The sequence below is a fragment of the Ailuropoda melanoleuca genome, chromosome 2, assembly GCF_002007445.2.
Source record: "Ailuropoda melanoleuca isolate Jingjing chromosome 2, ASM200744v2, whole genome shotgun sequence".
NCBI classification, from domain to species: Eukaryota; Metazoa; Chordata; class Mammalia; order Carnivora; family Ursidae; genus Ailuropoda; species Ailuropoda melanoleuca.
In genome coordinates, this window is record NC_048219.1 from 105,567,830 (window position 1) to 105,590,315 (window position 22,486).

The 22,486-nt window shown below is 38.7% G+C and overlaps 1 protein-coding gene across 14 annotated transcripts in view; it reads right to left on the reverse strand.

The window, feature by feature from the left end:
- The window catches only part of NCKAP5 (NCK associated protein 5), a 950,566-nt gene that overhangs the window by 173,328 nt on the left and 754,752 nt on the right, over nt 1-22,486 (reverse strand). For all 14 annotated transcript variants that reach the window (XM_034654439.1, XM_034654443.1, XM_034654438.1 and 11 more), the window contains 2 exons: nt 21,184-21,222; nt 13,049-13,168 (listed from right to left, as the gene is read on the reverse strand). In XM_034654439.1, coding sequence (XP_034510330.1) covers nt 13,049-13,168; nt 21,184-21,222 — 159 coding nt within the window. The remainder of the gene's footprint in view (nt 1-13,048; nt 13,169-21,183; nt 21,223-22,486) is intronic.

The window sequence follows — 22,486 nt, forward strand, 5'->3', positions numbered from 1 at the left end:
AAGCCAGGTAGCTGTCTAAATATGTATGGATTCTATTTTTTGTTTTGTTTTGTTTTGTTTTGTTGCCTCTTCTCCTGACTCCTTCTTAGCTTGTGGCTCAAGAGAGGCACTAATCCACCNTCTAAATATGTATGGATTCTGTTTTTTGTTTTGTTTTGTTGCCTCTTCTCCTGACTCCTTCTTAGCTTGTGGCTCAAGAGAGGCACTAATCCACCCGAATGAAAAGTTTCCATCTCCAGAACTGAAGAACCATTGTCCCATTCTTTAACCAGNCCCAGCCCTTCACCCACTTGCCTACTCCTCCCTTACCACTCTCTTGTGTTATTCCAAAGTCTCCTCTCCTTTTTTTCATCTTACTTCTCACTTCAACTGTGTATATTTAGAAAGTGCCCTGGAGGCAGATGTGTACACCTCTTAAAAAGCAAATACACACATTTAAAAACATTTAACATGGTTGATGCTTTCTAATTCTCAGACTGACCAAGTACCCTGGAGAAATAGTTTCGGTTGGTTATTAACTGAGAGTTCAGTTCTGGTAGCTCTACATGGCTCTGCTCACTGTGCAATCACAAGTTCTAAGGTGGCAAGGAGTGTAAATGTCTAAAAAATTCTCTGCTTCTCAGAAATAAAGGAATTAAAAGGACACTGGGTGGCTGAGTTGGTTAAGCATCTGCCTTCGGCTCAGGTCGTGATCCCAGAGTCCTGGGATCCAGCCCTGCGTTGGGCTCCCTGAACAATGGGGAGTCTGCTTCTCCCTCTCCCTCTGCCTTCTCCCCACCTTGTGCTCTCTCTCTCTCTCAAATAAATAAATAAAATATTATTTAAAAAAGGATTAATAATATGAATTGGGTAAACAGCTACAGGGCAGTTGATAGAAAAACACACCTAAGTGGACAGAAAAAGGCAGTCTTTAAACTAAGATTACAAACTTATTGCAGTTAGAACAACCCCCTCAATAGTGATGTCATTAAGATGGTGACAGAGCTTGTTCTCGACTTCGGCACCCCTCACAAGAAGACCAACCATCCGTAGATAGGATACCACTCCACAGTCTTTAAACTAAGATTACAAACTTATTGCAGTTAGAACAACCCCCTCAATAGTGATGTCATTAAGACGGTGACAGAGCTTGTTCTCGACTTCGGCACCCCTCACAAGAAGACCAACCATCCGTAGATAGGATACCACTCTGAAAACCCCCAAACACAGGGGTGAGGTTGAAGCACCCCTCTGGTCTATAGAGACCAAGAAAGACAACATCAAAAGGGTAAGAGGAGGAACCACACTCTGACTGCCACCTGCCCACAAGGCCGCCAGACCACTGCCCCAAGAGGGCCCCTGGGGCCCATGGTTTTTCACTGGGAGAAAAAGAGTCAAGGTGGACATCTAAGTCCCCCAGCATTGTGGGTCACTTCCTGGGAGGTTCACTCAGGTCTCATCCCATGAGGATTGCAAAGAAATCTGTGGAGCTTGAGTACTGGAGATCAGATTGGGTCAGAAAAGAGGGGCAGGGCTGAGGGCCACAAGTGCTTGGATCTGGGCAGGCCAAGTTCCTCCTTGCAGTGACGCCTGAGATCCTAGCCAGTGGCTTTACCTATCTGCAGAGACAAGCTAGTGACCCCATCAGGCCAGGGTACTCAATATGTAGCTTTGCCTGATTTTGGTACCCAAGCAATGAGCTGTGCCAGCCTCTGGGCCTGTTCTGCTACCCCAAATAGGCAGGCGAGCAAATGTGTAGCCCCAATTACCAGTGTAGCTTCCAGCTCCACCTGACCAGGAAAGCTAACCAGAGCACCTGGGAAGCTGTGTAGCCCATCCTACAACCCCACTTATAATGGCATTTGAGAAGAAAGGTCAGCCAGCAGCTCTTACCACGTGCAGAGCCCAGCTGGTGGCCTCATCTGGCCAGGGAACTTGGTGTACAGTTATGCCTGATTTGGGTCCTTGGTCAGTGAGTTATGCCAGCTTTGCAACCTGTTCTGCTGCACCAGCCAAACAAGGAAGTGGGCTCACGGCCCCACCTACTGCTCAGTATAGTCCTCTGTCTCACCACCAGGAAGTATAACCAGAGCACCAGGGGGCTGCATGGCCCACTGTAAAGCCGCGTTTTGTGGTGGCACTCAGAGAACCCAGCCAACAGCTCTGCCCATCAGCAGAGCCGATGGCCTTGTCTGACCAGGGAGCTGAGTGGACAGTTCTTCTTGATTCTGGCCCACAACCAACAAGGTATAACAACTTTCCCAGCCCGGGAAGCAAATTCACAGGCTTGCTCGACTGTTGTGTATAGCCCCATTCCCACCTGATTAGAAAGCCTGATCAGCACATGTGGGCAACTGTGGAGTCCATCCCACAGCTGTGTTTTGGAAGGGAACCAAGCCAGCAGTCCTATCCCGCTGTTCCCAGCAAGTGGCACCCCCAACCTAGGATCTAGAACAGTGCCTAACCCAAATAAAGACCCCAATAGGAAGCCCCACTTTTCCAAGAATGCTACCAGCTGACCTATTCCGAAACCTAAGATAAGCTGACTGGTGAAGGACTCTGCCAAAGCCAACCTGTAAAGTCCGGGATATGAGACCACTTACTCAAATGCACAGATACTAATGAAAGAAATCCAGGACCACAAATAATCAGGTAAATATGACACCACAAAAAGAAACTACTAAAGCTTTAAAACTATCCCTGAAGAAATGGACATCTGTAAATTGCCTGACAAATAATTCATAATTATTCTCTTAAAGTAGTTTAGCGAACTACAGGAGCACACATGCAACTGCACAAAATTACGGATACGATACAGCAACAAAGAAGAAGAAATCATCCAAAAAAACCAAACGGAAATCATAAAGCTGAACAATACAATAACTGAAGAATTCAATAGAGAGCTTCAACAACAGACTCAACCAAATAGAAGAAAAAGTTAGTAAACTGGAAAATAGATTATTTGAAATTATCCAATCAGTGAAGCAAAAAGAAAAAAAGAAAGAAAGAAAAAGAGTGAAGAAAGCCTGCAGCACTTATGGGGGATAGTCAAGAAAAAACAATATACGCCTTAGGAGAATCCTAATATAGGATTAGAAGATAAAGAGAAAAAGACAGAAAATATATTTAAAGCAAAAATGGTTGAAAACTTCCCAAACCTGGGGAGAGAAATGAATGACCAAATTCACAAAGCCCAAAAAATCCTGAATAGGTTGAACATGAAAGGGTTACACTGAGACACATAATAATTAACTTTTCAAGTCAAAGACAAACACATAATTTTGAAAATAGTGAGAGAAGAGTGACATGTCACATGCTTGGGAGCTTCCATAAAACCAAGGGTGAATTTCTCAATAGAAACTTTGCAAGTTAGGAGAGAATGGCATGATATATTAAATATGCTGAAAGAAAGAAAGAAAAAACCTAAACCCAAAATACTATACCCAGTAGAACCATCCTTCAGAAATGAAGGAGATAAAGACTTTCTTTACCAAACAAAAGTTGAAGAAGTTCATTGCCACTAAACCTGCCTTACAAGAAATGCGAAAAGGTGTTCTTTATGTGGAAATAAACATGTGTAAAACTCACTGGTAATGATAAATATATAGTCAAAGACAGATTCTAATATTGTAGTGATGGTGCATAGATCACTCACAACTCTGGTTTTAAAGTAAAAGAAAATGCATTGAAAATAACCATAATGACAATAATTTGTTATTGAATATACAATATAAAACTATATAAATTGTAACATTAATAGCCTAAAATGTGAGGGGGAGAAGAGAAAGTGTAAAGCTTCTGTTTGCTATCCAAGTTAAGTTGTTATCAGCTTACAATAGGATATTATAAATATAAAAATATTTCATATAATCCTCATGGTAACCACAAAAGAAAAACCTGTAGCAATTATACAAAAGATTATCATAAAGGAGGAAAGCATACTGGTATAAGAAATCAACAAAACACAAAAGACGACAGCAAGAAAAGAAGCAAGGAACAAAGTATCTACAAAATCAGAAAACAGCAAAACGGTAATAGTAAGTCCCTAGCTATCAATAATTATCTTAAACATAAATGGATTGAGTTCTTTAATTAAAAGACTTAGAATGGCTGAATGGATTTAAAAAAATATATATATCCAATGATATGCTGCCTACAAGAGGCTTACTTTGACTTTAAAGACATACATAGACTGAGAGTAAAGGGATAGAAAAACAATTTTAAATACGGTAAACCAGAAAAAAAGGAGGAGTAACTATATTTATATAAGACAACGTAGACTTTAAGCTAAAAATGGTCAGAAGAGACAAATAAGGTCACTATATAATTATAAAGGGGTCAATCCATCAAGAATATATGGTGATTGTAAATATTGTATAGCCAACATTGAAAACCCAAATATGTAAAGAATATGTTAACAGAACTGAAGGCAGAGAGGCAACTGTACAATAATAGAGAACTTCTATACTCCATTCTCAACAACAGATAGATCATACATATAGAGAATCAATAAAGAAATAGCAAATTTGTACAAAACTAGAGACCAAATGGACCTAACAGACACACATAGAATATTCCATCCAACAATAGTGGGATACACATTCTTCTTAAGCACACAGGGAATATTTCCTAGGATAGATCATATGTGAGGCAATAAAACAAGTCTTAGCAAATTTGAGAATATTGAAATCATCCAAGTTTTGTTTTTTGTTTTTTGTTTTTTCTGATCACATTAGTATGAAACCAAAAATCAGTAACAGGAAGAAAACCAGAAACTCACAAATACATGAAAATTGAACAATACACTCTTGAACACCCAATGGATCAAAGAAGAACTCAAGAGGTAAATAAAAAAGGTATCTTGAGACAAACACAATTGAAAAACACAACATAGCAAAACTCATAGGGGGCGGCAAAAGCAGTTCAGAGGAAATTTTACAGTGATGAACACATACATCAGGGAAAAAGAACAATTTCAAATAAATAATCTAACTTTAAACCCCAAGGAACTAGAAAAAAAGGACAGACTGAGCCCAAAGGTAGCAAAAGGAAGATGAAATAATTAAGATTAAAGCAGAAATAAATGAAATAGAGAACAGGAAAACAATACAAAGGATTAACAAAACTAAGATGGTTCTTTGAAAAGATAAACAAACGTGATAAACATTTAGCTGGACAAACCAAGGGAAAAAAAGAGGACCCAAATCAAACAAATTATAAATGAAAGGGGGGACATTACAAATGATAACACAGAAATACTAAGGATCATAAGAGATTACTATGAACGATTATACGCCAATTACTATGAATGATTATATGCCAATAAATTGGACAACCTATAAAAAAACAGAAAAAATGTTGAGAAATATGAAAACTTATACAACCGAACCATGAATGGAAAATCTGAAAAGATCAGTAATGAGTAAAGAGATTAAATCAGTAATCCAAAACCTCCCCACAAAGAAAAGCCTAGGACCAGAGGTTTTGCTGGTGAATTTTACTGAACACTTAAAGAAGAATTAATGCCAATTCTTCCCAAATTCTTCCAAAAAATTGGAGAGTACAGAACACTCCCCAAATCATTTTACAAAGCTAGCATTACCAAGATATCAAAGATATATAAGGACACTACCAGAAAAGGAAGCTGTAGGCAATATCCCTGATGAACATTGGTGCAAAAATTCTCAAGAAAATACTTGCAAACTTAATTCAACAGAACATAAAATGGATCATACACCATGACTGGCTGGGATTGATCCCTGAAATGCAAGAATGGCTCAACATATGAGAATCAATAAAAGTGATACATCACATTAATAAAATAAAAGATAAAATCATATGATCATCTCAGTAGGGACAGAAAAAGCACTTGACAAAATTCAATGTTCATTCACGATAAAAACTCTCAACAAACTGGGTGTAGAAGGAATATACCTCAATATAATAAAAGCGACATGACAGGCGTATCGCTAACATCATACTCAGTGACAACTGGTTTTTTCTCAAAGATTAGGAACAAGACAAGGGTGTTCACCCTCACCACTCCTATTCAACGGAGTACTGGAAGTCTAACCAGAGCATTCAGGCAAGAAAAAGAAGTAAAAACCAACAGAATCAGAAAGAACAAAGAAAAACTGTCTCTATTTGCAGATGACATGATTTTACATATAGAAAATCCGAAAAACTCCACCAAAAAGCTATTAGACTTAATCAATGAATTCAGTAAAGTTGCAGGATACAAAATCAACATAAAACAATCAGCAGCATTTCTATACACTAACAACAAACTATCTGAAAAAGAAATAAAACAATCCCATTAACAATAGCATGAAACCAATAAAATACTTAGGAATGGATCTAATCAAGGAAGTGAAAAATCTCTACACTGAAAACTACTAAACACTGATGAAAAAAAGTTGAAGAAAACACAAATGAATGGAAAGATATCTCATGTTCTTGGGTTGGAGAAGCTAATTTTGCTAAAATGTCCATATTACCCCAAACCATGTATAGATTCAATAAAATCTCTATCAAGATTTCAATTACCTTTTTTACAGAAATAGAGAAAAAATCCTCAAAGTAGTTTAGAACCACAAAAGACTCCAGGTAGTTAAAATAGTCCCGAGAAAAAAGAACAAAGCTGAAGGCATTAAGCTTCCAGATTTCAAATATATTACAAAGCCATAATAGTCAATATAAAATGATATTGGCATAAAAACAGACATGTAGACTAATGGAACAGAAGTGAGAGACCACCCCCCAAAAAAACCCCATGCATACATACATGGTCAACTAATACTAGTCAAAGGAGCCAAGAACGCTCAATGGAGAAAATACAGTCTTTGATAAATGGTGCTGAGAAAATTGGATATTCACATGCAAAAGAATGAAACAAAAAAACTATTTTATACTACACACAAAAGTAACCTGAAATGGGTTAAGGCTTAAATGTAAGACCTGAAACCATTAAACTGCAGGAGCAAACACTGGGAAAAACCTCCTTGAAATTGATCTGGGCAAGGATTTGTTGGATACGAAACCTAAAGCACAAGGAACAAAATCAAAAAGAAACAAGTGAGACTACATCAACCTAAAATGATTCTTCACAGCAAAACAAATGATCGACAAAAAGAAAAGACAATTTATGGAATGGGAGAAAATATTTGCAAACCATGCTTCTGATAAGGGGTTAATATCTAAAATATATAGGAAACTCATACAACTCAATAGCAAAAAAGTCAAATAATCCCATTTAAAAATGGGCAAAGGACCTGAATAGACATTTTTCCAAAGAAGATATTCAAATAGCCACCAGGTACGTGGAAGCGTGCTTGATATCACTAATCACCAGTGAAATGCAAATCAAAACCATGAGATATCATCTGACAGCCTCTATGGAAATAGCATGGAGGTTCCTTAAAACATTAGATATAAAACAGCCATATGATTCAGCCACTTCTGGGCGTATATCCAAAGGATACAAAATCATTATCTTAAGGTGATATCTGCACATTCATGTTCATTTCAGTATTTACAATAGCCCAGAGATGGAAACAATGCAAGTGTTCATGAATAGATGAATGAATAAAAAAACTGTGATACACACTCACACACATACACACATATGCACACAATCCATTAGCACATGAATGGACAAAGTGTGACATATGGAATATTACTCAGCCACCAAAAAGAAAATCCTGGCATTGGTGACAACATGGATGGATGTTGACGGCATTATGCTAAGACAGAAAAAGACAGATACCATAGGATCTTACTTATACGTAGTATCTAATAAAACAGAACTCACAGAAACAGAGAAAAGATTGGTGGTTGCCACAGGTTGAGAATGGGAGAATGGGGGAAACTGGTGAAGGTGGTCAAAACTTCCAGTTATAAATAAATTCTGGATATGTAATGTACAGCATGGTGACCAGAGCTGACAATGCTGTACTATATATTTGAAACCTGCTACGTAAGTGGACCTTAAATGTTCTCATCACAAGAAAAATAATTGCAAGTATGTGAGGTGTTGGCTGTTAACTAAACGTATTGTGGTGATCGTTAGATAATATTCGTGTATATCTAATCATTCTGTTATACACCTTAAACCTATACAGTGTAACATCAATTATATCTTAATAACTCTGGAAGAAAAAATAATAAAGGCAATGAGATTATTGCATACAAAAAAACAAACAAAACAAAATTCTGTCCTGCCAAAAACTATATTCCATAAAAAAGGTACATAATTGTTGAATCATCAATAATATAGAATGAATACATATTTTGAGCAGTGATAACATCTGTGGGAGGTAAAATGCAACATTCAGCATAGTTCTTAACCTCACAGAGATGAATCACAAACTAGGTGAAATGAAACAAGAACTCCCTAGTTCCTACGGTTTGCACTGCATGATCCTCACCATCCCTGCCACGGGAGACTAGGATTCCAGAATTCTGTACAGAACCGTGACTTGCTGAATTATGTGGGATGGGTCATCAATACTCTAGGAGCTTCAGCAAGGGGAAAGTTCCAGGAGCACAGTCGTGACCCTGGAAGGCCTCTGAAAGGTAGCAGCACTGGGTAAAGTCTCAGAGACTGGGGTTCACGGCCTGTGGACAGGTGGGGAGAGGTGAGTGTATAGTGTAGTGTCCTGCCAAATCAGACTCATGAATAGATTTACGCTCTGAACATAAAGATTCAGGGGAGAAAAGAATAAATCAGAAGTACAGCAGAATTTTTAAATACTCTCATCTCATATGAAAGAATAGCATAAAACAAAACACTAGCAAGAAAAAAAAACCCAAAACAAAGAGCACTTTGGGAAGTGACAGAAAATGTTTACACCTCGGTTCTAAGCTGTCAGATTCCCAACTGTTTGTGTGAATAATCTACACTATAACATTCTTTTCTTTCTGTCTTGGCCTAAGGATATGGGTACTAGGACCCTTTGAAATATCAGATGAGAAAGAAAAGAAAAAAACTGTGTTAGGCAAAAAAAAAAAAAAAAAAAGAGAGAGAGAGAAAGAATAATGTTTTATCAGAATAATGATAACACAGGTGGCCAAAACAAGACAAAAGCCAAACCCACAGGACAGGGGAAAATCATGGACGCCACAAATCAAGAGGCTTTCAGAAATGTGTAAATGTGGTAGTCTCCTTGTTGCGATTTCACTGCAGAAGCCCTCTGATCTGACTTGATCACAAGTGGCCCAGTTAATCAGAATGTCAGAATACAGAATCAGAAAAATGTTCCTCACGCTCATTTGGGTTCCATGCAGAGGGAGCAGAGAAGGGAGGTGAAAGGGAGGGACCTGAGCCGGATCACGGGTTTAGACTTCCACTCTATCAAATATCAGCTGGGGGACTTGGTGCCTGAGAGTCCCCATTTGTAAAAATGCGGGCAAGGATACTGCCTGCGCCTCATAGGACTGTAATGGAGATGGAATTGGTGAGCACTTTAAAGGCTGTAGAACAGTATCTGACACATGGTAAACACAAGGCATTTGTTAAATAACATAGTTGGTAGGGCCAAGGCTACTTCTTTGCCTAGGGATCCTATTATTAAAGTCTGTTGTGTGCGTGCGTGTGTGTGTGTGTGTGTGTGTGTGTGTGCGCACGTGTGGTTTTTGTGTTTTTTGGTTTTGGGTTTTTTTTTTCCGGGGGGAGATGCTTTATAAAACTCATGCTTTATAAACACATTGTTTATGCATATGTCTTTGTTTTGGGTTTTCTTAACAGTGTAACAAGAACTTAAAATCACTTGGGAAGCAATTTGCATGCAGAATGCCTCTATGTTTAATACAATTCTCCAGCTCCCACAATTTTTTAGTTAGGCACCTATATCTCATTTGATCATAAGCATTTATTTAGTGACTCGCCTTTATATATGGTTTTGAAGCACTCAACTTTGTTTTATATAAACAATTCTTTCGGTATCACATTTCATCGGTTTATATAGTAGTAAAAAATGATATAATCACCATAAATACTACTTGCGGAAACATACTGTGTTACAAAGATGGCTCATTTACGGTGAGCATTCAACTCAACTGGTAAGAGAAGAAAGTATACTTAGTGGAGAACTCTATTAGTTGCCGATGTTTGTTGAGTTGAACGTTGTTTAACATGATTTATAAGAAGAAATGGTGAGCATTGGTTAATCTGGCCAGTAGATTCAAATTAGGTTAATTAGAGATTCAGGTTCCATTAAGAACATTACTTAGGGATTTTACTTGCTATATGGACTTCTTAATTCTTTGGAATGTAGCTCAAATTATAGATTTTAATACAGAGGGCCTTGTTACTCTGATTTGTTACCACCCCTAGCCCCAGGGGTACCATTCTGGAAACTGGAATCACCACAGATTACTGCCATTCTTAAGATTTTCATTTTCAGGTTAGACTTTTTTTTTTTTTTTTTTTACTCAGCATGTATCTGGTTCCCTTTGCAAATTTCCCAGACTTTGTCAACTAATCCATAAAACTATCCCTTTTTGTTTCTTCTATACAAAAAAAAAAAAAGCTAAATCATAGCCATGTAACTCCTTACTTACTATTTTTAAGGGACAAAGACTGGTTCCTATAAATTATTTTCTTTTCTACTTTTTACAGTCTATCTCCTAATATCACAGTGGGTTCAACAATCTTCTTTCTATATTTCTCTTCAGGTGGACACTTCAGATTGTAGATAATCATTAGGCTGTATTCAGCAGATGACGCCTAATGCAGGTTTCTAAGCTATGCAGAAAACTACTTAGAAATCTCCACTACTGAATCTTCAGCCTACAGCAGATGCTGTAGGGTCAATAATATTTGGGACCAGGTACACTGGTGGAGTTGGCTGCACCCAAAAGCCACACCCTCAAATAGGCTGGGCTGGATGGGCATGACTGAGTAGTTTCGAAGCATCCACATAAGATGGGAACAGTTCAGAAGAGAGCATAAACTTCCCTTCGGTGTATGCAAAATAACTACCAACTTGCAGAATAAATTTGTATCACTTATTCATTATTCCATTCAACAAATAATTATAGCACCTCCATAGGTGTAAAGCAAGCATAGATTGCTTTTACTTTAGCCCAGTGCTTCACAGAATGTATTTGTGCCACCAGAAAATAAAAAATCATGAGTCACTTAATTAACAGACCCCCTGAAAAGCCAGCGACTCCATCTCTCTGTGCTTGTGAGCTGTAGATGGTAGAGGGCAGGCAGCCCACTTTCTACCATTCTTCTTTACGGAACTATTAACAGCCCATCTTTCAGAAATGTTATTTAAATTTGAATGGCTTCTGGAAGGGAAGACTATTTGGGGAGGAATATAAAGTGTGTTGGCTGGAAATACCCAGTGAATAAACACTGAGTTCTATTGTTAGCATACACACCATTCCCTGCCATTTGGATATGGATTTCAGAAATTTGTGACAGCCAACGAAAAAGTTTAAATATCTATGGCACATGTGTTTATTATGGAAAGAAGCCATCATGATTCATAAACAGGGACTATGGAATCTTAAACATTGTTCCAGAAAAGCCTGAAGTTAAACCAAGCAAAATGGAAAAATTCATGAACATGCAACAGCTGTTAAAAGTAATTATAATACCGGATCTTGATATGAGAGAGCAAAAGATATACAACTTTTTACAGATGCAAGATTCTCTCCGGCAAACATTTGTTGTGGTTGGGACCAGGAAAGAGAATAGAGATAGACGATTTTTTTTTTCTGCATAGTTTTTGAGTCATAAATTATGAATTATGCTTTAACAGATAAGACAGAGAGGAAATTAATTTAGGAGATGAGATCTATTGTACAATTCAGAGACTTGCTTTCTTTTAATTTGGGGGGAAAAGTTACACTTTTGATATTTGGCTTTATCAAACATCGTTTTTTCAATGAAATGAACGGCATTTTCTCATTATTTCCCTGAGGAGTCAAGGAAAGATGTTCATGTCAAAGTTCAGAGGGTACAGTAGCAACACCGTCCCAGCCATCTGGAAAAGTGTTGTCCTGTAGAAGTTCCAGTGGTGATGGAAATATTCTATATATGCACTATCCAATATGGCAGCCGCTGTCCACAGGAGGCTTTTCAATGCTTCAAATGTAGCTATTTTGACATAGGAACTTAATTTTCATTCAATTTTCAATTTCAATGGAACCACATGGTTAGTGGTTACAGTGCTGGGCAGTAGAGTCTAGAGGATACCTCTGTTTCTTCCCTCTCTCTCAGCCAATTCAGCAGGGCAGCTGGGGTTTATTTTTCACACATGGTCCCTGTGAAACCTTACCCTTTGCTAGCTTAGCCTCAGAAGGGCTGTAAGCAAGGCTCATGGGAGCTTGTTTGAGCAAATATACACATTAATAGAATTTAAAAAAACCCTAGGAAACAGCAAAGATCAGCCTCCCAGCCCCCTTTGCCAATTCATGCATCTCCCTGAAGTCAGGTTTGTTCCCTGGTGTCTTGTCAGGGACATCATTCAAAATGATGCAAATGGTTTGACTTTCCACAGCTTTGCATGTTATGAAGGAAAGTAAAGAAGGAGTTCAGTGAGAGCTTTTAGACAAGGAGAACCTGAAAAACACCGAGGCAGAATACAGGAAGAACTGTGTATGAGGAGGAACCCTGCACAGAGACAGATATGAAAGAAAAACAAACCCCAGCAGAATTTTTGATTACAGAGAGAATGAAATAAAGAAATGTACTTGGCATTACATAAAACTTTTCCCTGGTTATCACGGAATGCAAGATTACTAATACGAGTCCCCAAAGTAATCAATTATTTCCTGACTCCATTCCACAGTTTCACTTCATTTACTAGAGGACACCTTCTGATGGTCCCTTTTACCTGTTTATTATTTGTTGATGTATTTCTTTATCTAAACATAGCTTTAAAAAGTCAGAAATTTAAGAGACGTTCAATTTTAATGACATCCCTTGAGAAGGGAAAAAATCAGGGTTCTGATGCACGATGCCTTGCCTATGGAGATACTGGAAACTTTTGAACCAAAGTAACTTTTTGTCAATAGCATTTCAGTAGCAAGGATTGTTTTCCACACGAGCACATACCTGGAGGAGCAGATCAGAAGTTGGTCTGATTCGCTGTTGGAACAGGATGCTTAACGTTCGATTCTGTTGTTCCAAATCAAACACTCTTGTTTTCAACTTTACACATTCCTCCCTTAGATCCTACAACAAACACAGCGAAAGGAAAAAAAATCTATAACTGAAAGACACCTTTGCATATTATAACCATATTTTTATCTGATATTTCAGACACATTAGTATAAAATAGTATTTTTATCCTTCAAAGCCCCCAGGGAATAAATCACACACAATGTTTTCTTCCAGAGTCCATTGTCTGATAGAATTATTATGTGCAGAGAAGACCAATTTAAAAAAAAAAAAAGTATCTTGAAATCAGAAGTGCATTAATCTAGCATGCTATTTTTGAAGATGGTAAATGTTAGTGATATAAAGTCAATTTGTTTCCACCTATATATTTTGCCTTTTCACTGTCTTCCTAAAAGCAATCATAAAGCACAAACCACAAGGACAATAATGTTTTTGCAGTGAATAGAGATTTGATGAACTAAAGAAACTATCACTTTTGATAGAGCCTTTCGTTGTCATTTGTGGAAACAAGTTGAAATTTTCAACGCTGGGGCTAATAGAGCCAGTGATGCATTTAGAGAGAGAGAAGCAATTCTGAAATGAAAGCTTTAAAAGGCCACATGAAATCTGCCCATGCTCTGAACTCGTGGATTTCCATGTATTTGGGGTGGCTCATCTTGGTGCTGGTGAAAAAATTGAGTAGCCATACCTGGGCATCCTTCTGGAGCAGCTCTTTTGAATAGTTCAAAGACCACAGAGACATTTTCCCCAACTTTCATGAAGGAGGCTGTAACATAGGAGCTTTAGGATTCTCTGGAATCCACCAAGGAACTGCCTTCCAAACTAACTTGTGATAAAGGTATTTGTAATACTTAAATGTCCACAAGTACTCTCTTTGACGGGGTTCAGGAAAGACCAGGTAGAATAATGCCCCAGTTCAAAGTTCTTCAAAAGCTGATCCTTTCCTACATGTCAGACTTGATCTTTCCCTCCTTCCAAATTTTTTAAAAAGACTTCTGCTCTTGCCATATAAAGAACAATGTTTGGCTTGTTGTTCTCAAAAGCTCTGCCATTCCTGCCATCCTCTTCCCTCCCTCACTGTCACGTTCCCTTCTCAACCTCCTGTTCAGTCCGGTCCAACTTTGGCATTTTGACTGACATCCATTTTAAAATCTGTCTCCTCTCTGACACTTGTATCTGGCATCCCACAAAAACCATTCCTCTTTCTGAACTCCAGTAAGCCCTCAATGCCTCTTACAGGACATTTAGCGTACATTACTTTGTACTGATTTTATCTTTCATGCTCTTGACTTCTCTTGTCAGTTAGAGGGCACGTTCCTCAAAGGCAAGTGCAAGAAGGTACCCCAATAATCAACAGCACAAGCAGATGGTTCTGACACTCTTTTATTCCATCACCTGGCAAAACACCACATATAGTAGGAACTTAATAACTGTGTGATTGTTTTGTTAAACTGGATGATGGCGATGACAAATTCCCTAGTGGTAGTGTGACTGAGACTCTGAGTTTCTCAGCACTTCTAGTTTGTGGATCTACAGATTTTGACGTGGGGCAGCTTCAGAGCTTACTTAAGACTCTCTCACAAGGCAACAGCTCTGATCCCCAGGCCCTAAACAAGAGCTACAGAGATGAGTGGGCCTGTCCATAGCCTTGAGTGAAGCTAGAAAGTTCCAACTCCTGAGGCTTTACCAGAGGCTCGTTATATCCAGATTCTATATCATTTATTCTACTTACAGAGGGCAAGGAAATAGGCCACGGTGAGGCTCACCGCACAGCTTACACTCTCCTCACCCTTTTAGTTAAATGGGTAGAGCTTATGCATAGGATGTTTCCAACTGATTGCTACCTACAAGTGCAGAGCACAGAAGAGAAATGTCATGTTCAGAATGAGGCACCTGAGTCCAAGACCTAGGAGGGTAGCAGCTGTGCAAGACAGGGGCAGGAGTGGGCGTGTGAGCATGAGCAGATATGCCATTTGGCAGAGACCACTTTGGGGTCCTAGGCACCGCTCACATGAAAAGGCCAAACTTGTTTCCTTTATTTAGAATTCAACCTTTGTCTGCGTCTCACTTACTCTACGTCTTGTTCCTAGCATGCACATAATTCTCCCTGCCCCCAAACACTAATTGTTTTCAGTAGTGCTAATTAAGTAATTAATAAAACTTGACTGTGAGGTAAATAAATATTAATAGTACCTATTGGGTGGGAAAACATAATCATTCTCATTTGCAGGTAAAAAAGTGGGAGCAGAAGCATGCAAATGTGGGGTTGCAAGGAGAGAGGAGACCTGGAAAGAACCGCTTTGATGATTTTTTGCAGCAAAACTGAGATAACTTGAAAGAGTACTTCAGATGGGTAAAAAAAAAAAAAAGAAAAAAGAAAGAAAGAATAAAAGAAAAAATCGATATACTCTATAGAGATTTTTTGTACAGGTGCCCACATTTCAGTGGCTATTACTGTTACTTAAGATGGTAAAAGTTCATTTAGCAGGAACACAATTGATTGACCTTGAAAAATGTTCCTCACTCTTGGCTCATCTGGATCGGCACATGACAGAGGAGGAAATGGAAGGTTTTAGGGATGTGACTCTGGTCTTACAACCACTGACCAACAGAGAACTGAGCTGCTCTGAGAATCTGCAGACATAAAAGAATCATTGCCTGTGTTGTTCTAATATTCTTGTTCTCTTTACTCAAACTGTGGATGGTAAGTGATGCCAGACAGTTCTCATCCCAAGAAACTGTATTCAAAACCATGCATGTGTGCCCATGGGTGGATGGAAAGAGAGAGAGAGAAAAACAGCAATTTCTCTGACCACTATAGAGAGACCTAGGCAGAGGGTGACAGCTAGCTGTCTGTGTCCTCTGCGCTTACAATAGGAACCTGCTGACTTAAAGTAGCATATGACACATGGAGGTTGTCTACAAGCACCATTATTGTGACCCTGACAGTGACAGAGGTGAGACCCAGACTACCCTTCCCAAGTAAGGTGTTAGAAACCAATGAGTCCTCTGCTGAGATGCCATCATTGGCTCACCGAGGAGGCTGGGCCATCTGTTCTCTCTCACATCTTCTTTTTCTTTTTTTCTTAATATGTCCCAGGCCCCAAGAAGAAAACCCCCTCGCCCCCTGAAAATATAGTATTGTGTCTTCTACAATAAAAAGAGAACTGATTTTAGCAGGGGGAAAATAATGCCAACAGTTTGACTACATTTAATCTCATATTAGAAAGTACAATGGTCTTTGAGTTCAAGGAAATAGCCAGACCTGTTTTCCCTGCAACCTGCCCATCACTATCAATTGGAAACAGAATATGGGATTAAAGCTGACGGTGAGGACAAAATATATGGAGCAATGCGATACACTGGTCTAAAGGACCCTGTGCATCTTCCTGATCTCAAACCATAGCTTCCCTGGAGTATTCACGCATTGTAATCCTGGCAAATTTCATCTGCACTCGGGCTAAAGAAGATTCTGGATCTACTGGTGGTACTACCTATGCGTACAGCTGCTTTAATGCATTTAGAGCTAACCCTCTCTCTGCTGAAGTCAGTTTAATGAAGTGTTGATTGCTTAGAAGCAGGATATATAGTGACATCACTGGGGTATTGATGAAAACTATCTAAATCTGATTTTATCATGTAAAAATGATATTATAGTGGTAAAACTCTCTTAGATGCAAGTCACATCATGGGAATATACCAGATTGGGGGTTAGGGGGTCTGGACTCTGGCCCTCATTACCCACATGACCTTGAGGATGTAACTTATCCTGGTTTTGCCTCAGTTCCTTGATCTGTACACTGGGCTACTGCACAAAACAGGACTTCAAGAGGATGTGTGTCTCAGCTGCTTCATGAGACGGCTTTTCTAGAGCCACCTCGTTCCTTCCCTGAAGCTTAATGGCCACCATACCCACCAGTTCCTCCTTGTAACATTCCCTCTCAGCGGCTGTCCCTGATACAGCCCTTTCTTTGTCAAGGATGTCTAAGATTGTGTAAAAAGAAAAGCCATCTCTCAGACTCACCAAAGGCCTCAACATCAAATATCTATAAGGCAAGGCAGGCAACACAAACGTGCGCCCGAATCAGGCCAGCCCTAGTGAATGGGAAGAGGTTAGTCCTGTGGCGAACTGAATACCGCAAGCCTTCATCCCAAACGCCTTCCGATTAAAGCATCTTTAAGCTGGGTGATGGCTAAACCGGTTTATGTAATCATAGTAAATTAAGCCCATTACGGAAGCTAGTTGACCATCTCAGGAGTAAATGCTTGCTAAGGTTCCTGACAATTGTGACATTCTGGGGTCCAGATTCAGATGGATTCTGAGAAAGTTTGACTCCAGATTTAAAGAGTCAGTTTTGACTCCACACATGTCAGATCCTGCATATTTTTCTTTCTAGCCAGGATGGGCAATGTTTCCAGAAGTTTTAAGAAATCCATCGGCTCCTTTGCCCTTTTGTTCTACTTCCTGCGGTCATATCTAATGATTGGGTTTCAGTCCATCTGTTGATTTCCACAGCCTCATCTCTGTGTGCTGAACTACGGTGGGGAAAAAACAGTAAGTGATCCAAGGGGACCGTGGAGGCCGAACGTTGCAAAGGGAAAATTTGGAGTATAGCAACCCTAGGTTGATCATATGGGCTTTGCCACTTCTTGCCATGGGAGCTAAGGGAACACTGTTTTCTTAGCCCTGTCTTACGGGGTTGCAGTGAAAACAAAACGACTTAGTGCATTGAAAGTATTGGAGCTGGGGTCTGACTCCTTGTAAGGTATGCAGCAAGTGTAAACAGACCGTCTCCTGGGAACTGGATCCTACACACACCCCTGCCCGCGGAGTGGACACAGGTGGCCCGAATGTCCCTCCACAAGGGAAGTATGTAGAAGTTTGGAGTTCTTTTGGATACAAGCTACAAAACTGTGCTCTGCTCCTGTCTGGTTGCTGCATTGCTGGATTCTACCACACGAGCCTCATTCCATGTTGGTAAAAAAACAAACAAACAAAAACAACACCATTTAAATACTGGATTATCCTAAAGAATGTGCAGACAAAGCTGAAGTTGACCTGCTGAAAAATGACTAAAAAAAAAAAAAAGTTTTCTTCCAAGTTTGATGATAGTGGCAAAAAACAAAACAAAACAAAACAAAAACAAAATCCAAAAACCAAAAAGACAACAACAAAAAAAACCACAGTAAAGAATCTAGGACCGCTACATTTTCGGTGAGTGTAATTGACTTAATGAAGATGAAATATATTTCAGACAAAAATATGAGTTTGGCCTGAATTATTGATTTCACTTGCACTTGTAGCCTCGCACCTATGATTTGAAGTCATAAATGGGAGTGAGCTGGGTTTATTATTGTCACTTTAGCTTTATTGATCTAAAGGAGGGACAATCTACTGTCTTAAGGGAATCCACAGGTTTCTGAGATAAATTGAATTACTTGACTAGGACAGTATATGTACATTTAACTGAAAGTGATAAGTTCATGGAAATAAATTTTTTTTATCAGTATTGGGAAAAAGAAGTACACTCTGTTATTTCAAGATGCTTATCTGGGCCAGTTCATGATATGCCAGAAAAATGCTTTTTTTGTTGCTTGTGGCAGATTTGCTTTGTGTCATAACAAATGATCTATTCTAAAACTGCATGGTTATGACTGTAATTTCACCTCAAAAAAAATTTTTTTTGTGACTTGGATAAATCACTCAAAATTTCTGCTTTCACTCTGTGCCAGCTACACCCCTCTTTAGAATTTGTTTTCTCATCTGCATTTGGAGTACATTTTATTTCCTGCATTGTGCTCTTAATTAAAAAGAAATTTGAGTCTTCTTGTAGCAATTTTATGGTCCCTATAAAACCTGGGAGGTACACGTTTCTGCAGAACATGATTCTTTTGGAATCTTCGAAAATCCTGGCATCTCTTCCTGCCTCAGAGTGTCCCCGAGGTATACTATCTCACACAGGAGCATGACTTTCTCTGTCTTACTGCTTAACTGTACCAAGGTAGATTTATCTGTTTACTAGTTATTACTTGGATTTGTGTAGCTATTTTTTGTGGCTGACCTGAAGGGTCCCATTTTCCTTTATATTGTACCAGACAGCTTCCTTGTCTCTTTCCTGAGGCACCATTAAAAAAAGACAGGCATGAGAAGTTTTTGACAGTTACACACAGAGCTGCAACAATGCCACCTTCATTCCTTAAGTTTATAATTAAATGAGCATAGAGTTTCCAACAGGAGGAAAGCAAATGAGATGTTAAAGCCTTTGAAAAAGGAAAAAAAAAAAATTCAAATATGCCATGACAGAAATGATGAGATGCCCTTTGACGTCTGTTTTTCCCCTTCTCCTACAATACCATGAAAATCAATTTCAGCTGGGCACGTATCCAGAATAAAGACTTCACTGTCAGCTTCCTTAGGTGTGGCTGTGTGACTAAGGTCTGTTCAAGGAGATGTAAATGTGGAGGTAAGAAAGCTTTTGGAAGTCTCTCTTAAAGGGCAGCTACTGTGTGCCCTTTACTTCTTCATTTTCTTCAGCTTTTCCTCCTTCCTGATGGCTGGAATGTGGATGTGATGACTGGAGCAAGAGCAGCCATTTTGGACCATGAAGTGACCTTGGGAACAGAGGCCACATCCCATAAAATAACAAGATAGAAACCAGAGACACCTGGGACTTTATGGAGCAGTGTCACCATAGCAACCCTATACTGCCTACCTGTAGATTTAGGTCTGAGAAAGAAATAGTATTTTAGCTTATCTAAGTCACTACTATTTTGGATCTCCGCTACTCAGAATGGAACCTAATTCAACCTAATAGTTATAGTCAAATCTCTCTATTTATGTGATATTAATGTAAAACCTAAACCAGTTAAAATCATTTGAAACAGAAAGCATGATTTTACAAAAGCAATTCAGAAAATCTAGCAAAAATAATATCACAATGCCTCCATTGTATAAATAAAAAATAATACTTAAGTATCTCCAATGAAAAGTGGTCCACCCCTAATAAAATTATTTTTAATTCAAAAATCAAAATGTCATAAATTATTTTGCAATCATTAGCCATGTTCTCCAGAATATGCCACATGATCTAAGATTTTCTTTTATAGAAAAAGTCTCCATCTCACAGAGAGGTGATTCAGAACAAACAAAATCTGAAAGAAGTAGAATTTAGCCTCTGAGAAACATTATAGAAAGAGATGGGGAAGATTCAATAAAATATACCAAAATAGCCAAATTTGGGCAATAACTGGCATCTACCCACTCTGGCCCAATAACATGATCTTATATTGTCTGAAGGCAGGAGAGGGACTTGGCAAAAGAGAAGGCATACAGGTCTCATGCTCAAAAATTATTTGCTTTTATCTCTCAACTTTATTGAGGAATAATTGAGTAACTGTACATATTTAACTTGTAAAATGTGATGATTTGATACACCTTACAGGGTGAAATGATGACCAAGGCCAAGATAATTAACACATCCACAACTCACATAGTTGTTTCTTTGTTGGGTGGTGAGATTGCTTACGAGCTATTGTCAGCAACTTCTAAGTACACACCACTGCCTCTTGATTCGTATTTGCCACAAACTGATTCCTATAGGAACTGCTCTATGGGCTTCCTCTCATAGAATGACCATTGCAGTTCTGGAGGGTGGAATTGTTATCCCCACTTTAGAGGAGAGAGGCTAAGACCCAGAGAAATTAGATAACTTCTCTAACCTCAGAGACCTCTTCCTGAAGCTTAGGCTCCAGTGCCTGCTGTCCATTAAAGGCTATTCATTTTTTAGGAAGTGGAGGAATCCACCGACCTTTAGAATATTGGCATTTACTAAATAAATGGGCCCATGGAAATCTTTCATCTTCTGTTACCTTACCAAGAGTTTGAATTTTATGATTCTATTGGTCACTGATGTTACTTTGTATGCCCATCTAAAACACACACGATTTTAACCTAAGTGAATACACAGAAAAGTATTGCATCTATCAATCACAATTTCCTGGTTTGACAATATGAGTTCCAACCTATTCACATAAGTACCTTGAAAATAATAAGCCAGAAAGTGACCTACCTTTTGAGTGAGCAGAGCTTGAACAACTTGGTTGGCTACCTTTAAAAAATAAAGAAAAGAGTTGCCGTTTATAATAATGAGACTTTATACGCATGGACTGTAATTTACCAATACGTTTCCCACAGCTTATTCTACCTAATTAGCTCCTCATTTGCCTCTTTCCTCTCTGTGTAGAGGACCTGATTCTTTTCATAATAAACCTATCCTTCTAGGTAATATTTTGCTTTTTTCCAAAGGTGACCTTGTTGCTAATTAAGATGGTTAGGTTGAGAAGATCATTCATACCTTGACTTCCGTATTTCCACATTTGGAAAAATAACATCTTTTCATATGTAAAGTACTCCAAGACAGCTAAAAACTGATACAGTGTAAAACACGACCCTAATTATATGTACACAGTTTCTACACTTTGCTGATTTACAATGTCCTTTGCCTCTCCTTCCTATGCTTTTGCTATGTGACTATTTCACTACTTAAAATGACTTGGAATAGAGGTAGGTTTGAATGGTGGAGAATAAGAGCAGCTCATTGTTTTCTATATGCTCTGTTTATATCCCCCATGTTTTCATTTATGCCATCCTCTTGTCACTGCTACCTGTAGCAGAATCTGGTAGTTGTTTACTCTAACATCTATTTTCCCCGAAGTAATAAACTCTGATTTATTTTGGCTGGATACATTCAAATACATTTCCCAGCCTTCCTCGTAGATAAGTGTCACTTTGTGACAAATTTCTGGCCAATGAGTTATAAGTTGACTTTTTTTTTTCTTGATCTTATAGAAAGAAAGTCTTTAAGAAGAAGCCTCACTCTTTTTCCTCCTTTTCCTGTTTGGGATATAAAAGTGATGGCTGGAACCTCAGCAGCCACCTTGATAAGGAAAGTAACACATTAACTATTGTTGGACAGAAATATAGAATGAGCTTGGTCTGATGATGCAGGGAGTTTCACTGTCTACCTTTGAAGTTCTATGAGAGAGACAAAAAAAGATTTCCACTGTTATTTTGAGTTTCTTCTAATACACAATCAAATAGAATTCTTACTAATATATTAACATAATCCTAATTTTCTTCAGGTATCAGGCAGCTTGGGGCAGTAGGAGAAGCTAGGCCCCTCTCAGATGAAGGAGGTGAATCTTGATTAATCTAAACCAAACTTGGCAGCTCCATTCCCTTTCAGTGAATAGTTTAGCACTGGGCAAAGTGGCACCATTCCAGGTAAGAACCACATATAAAACCAATAATATGTCCCTGATAATTGCAAAGATCTGGTATTTTCTCCAGATAACCATTCATCACTTCTCTTT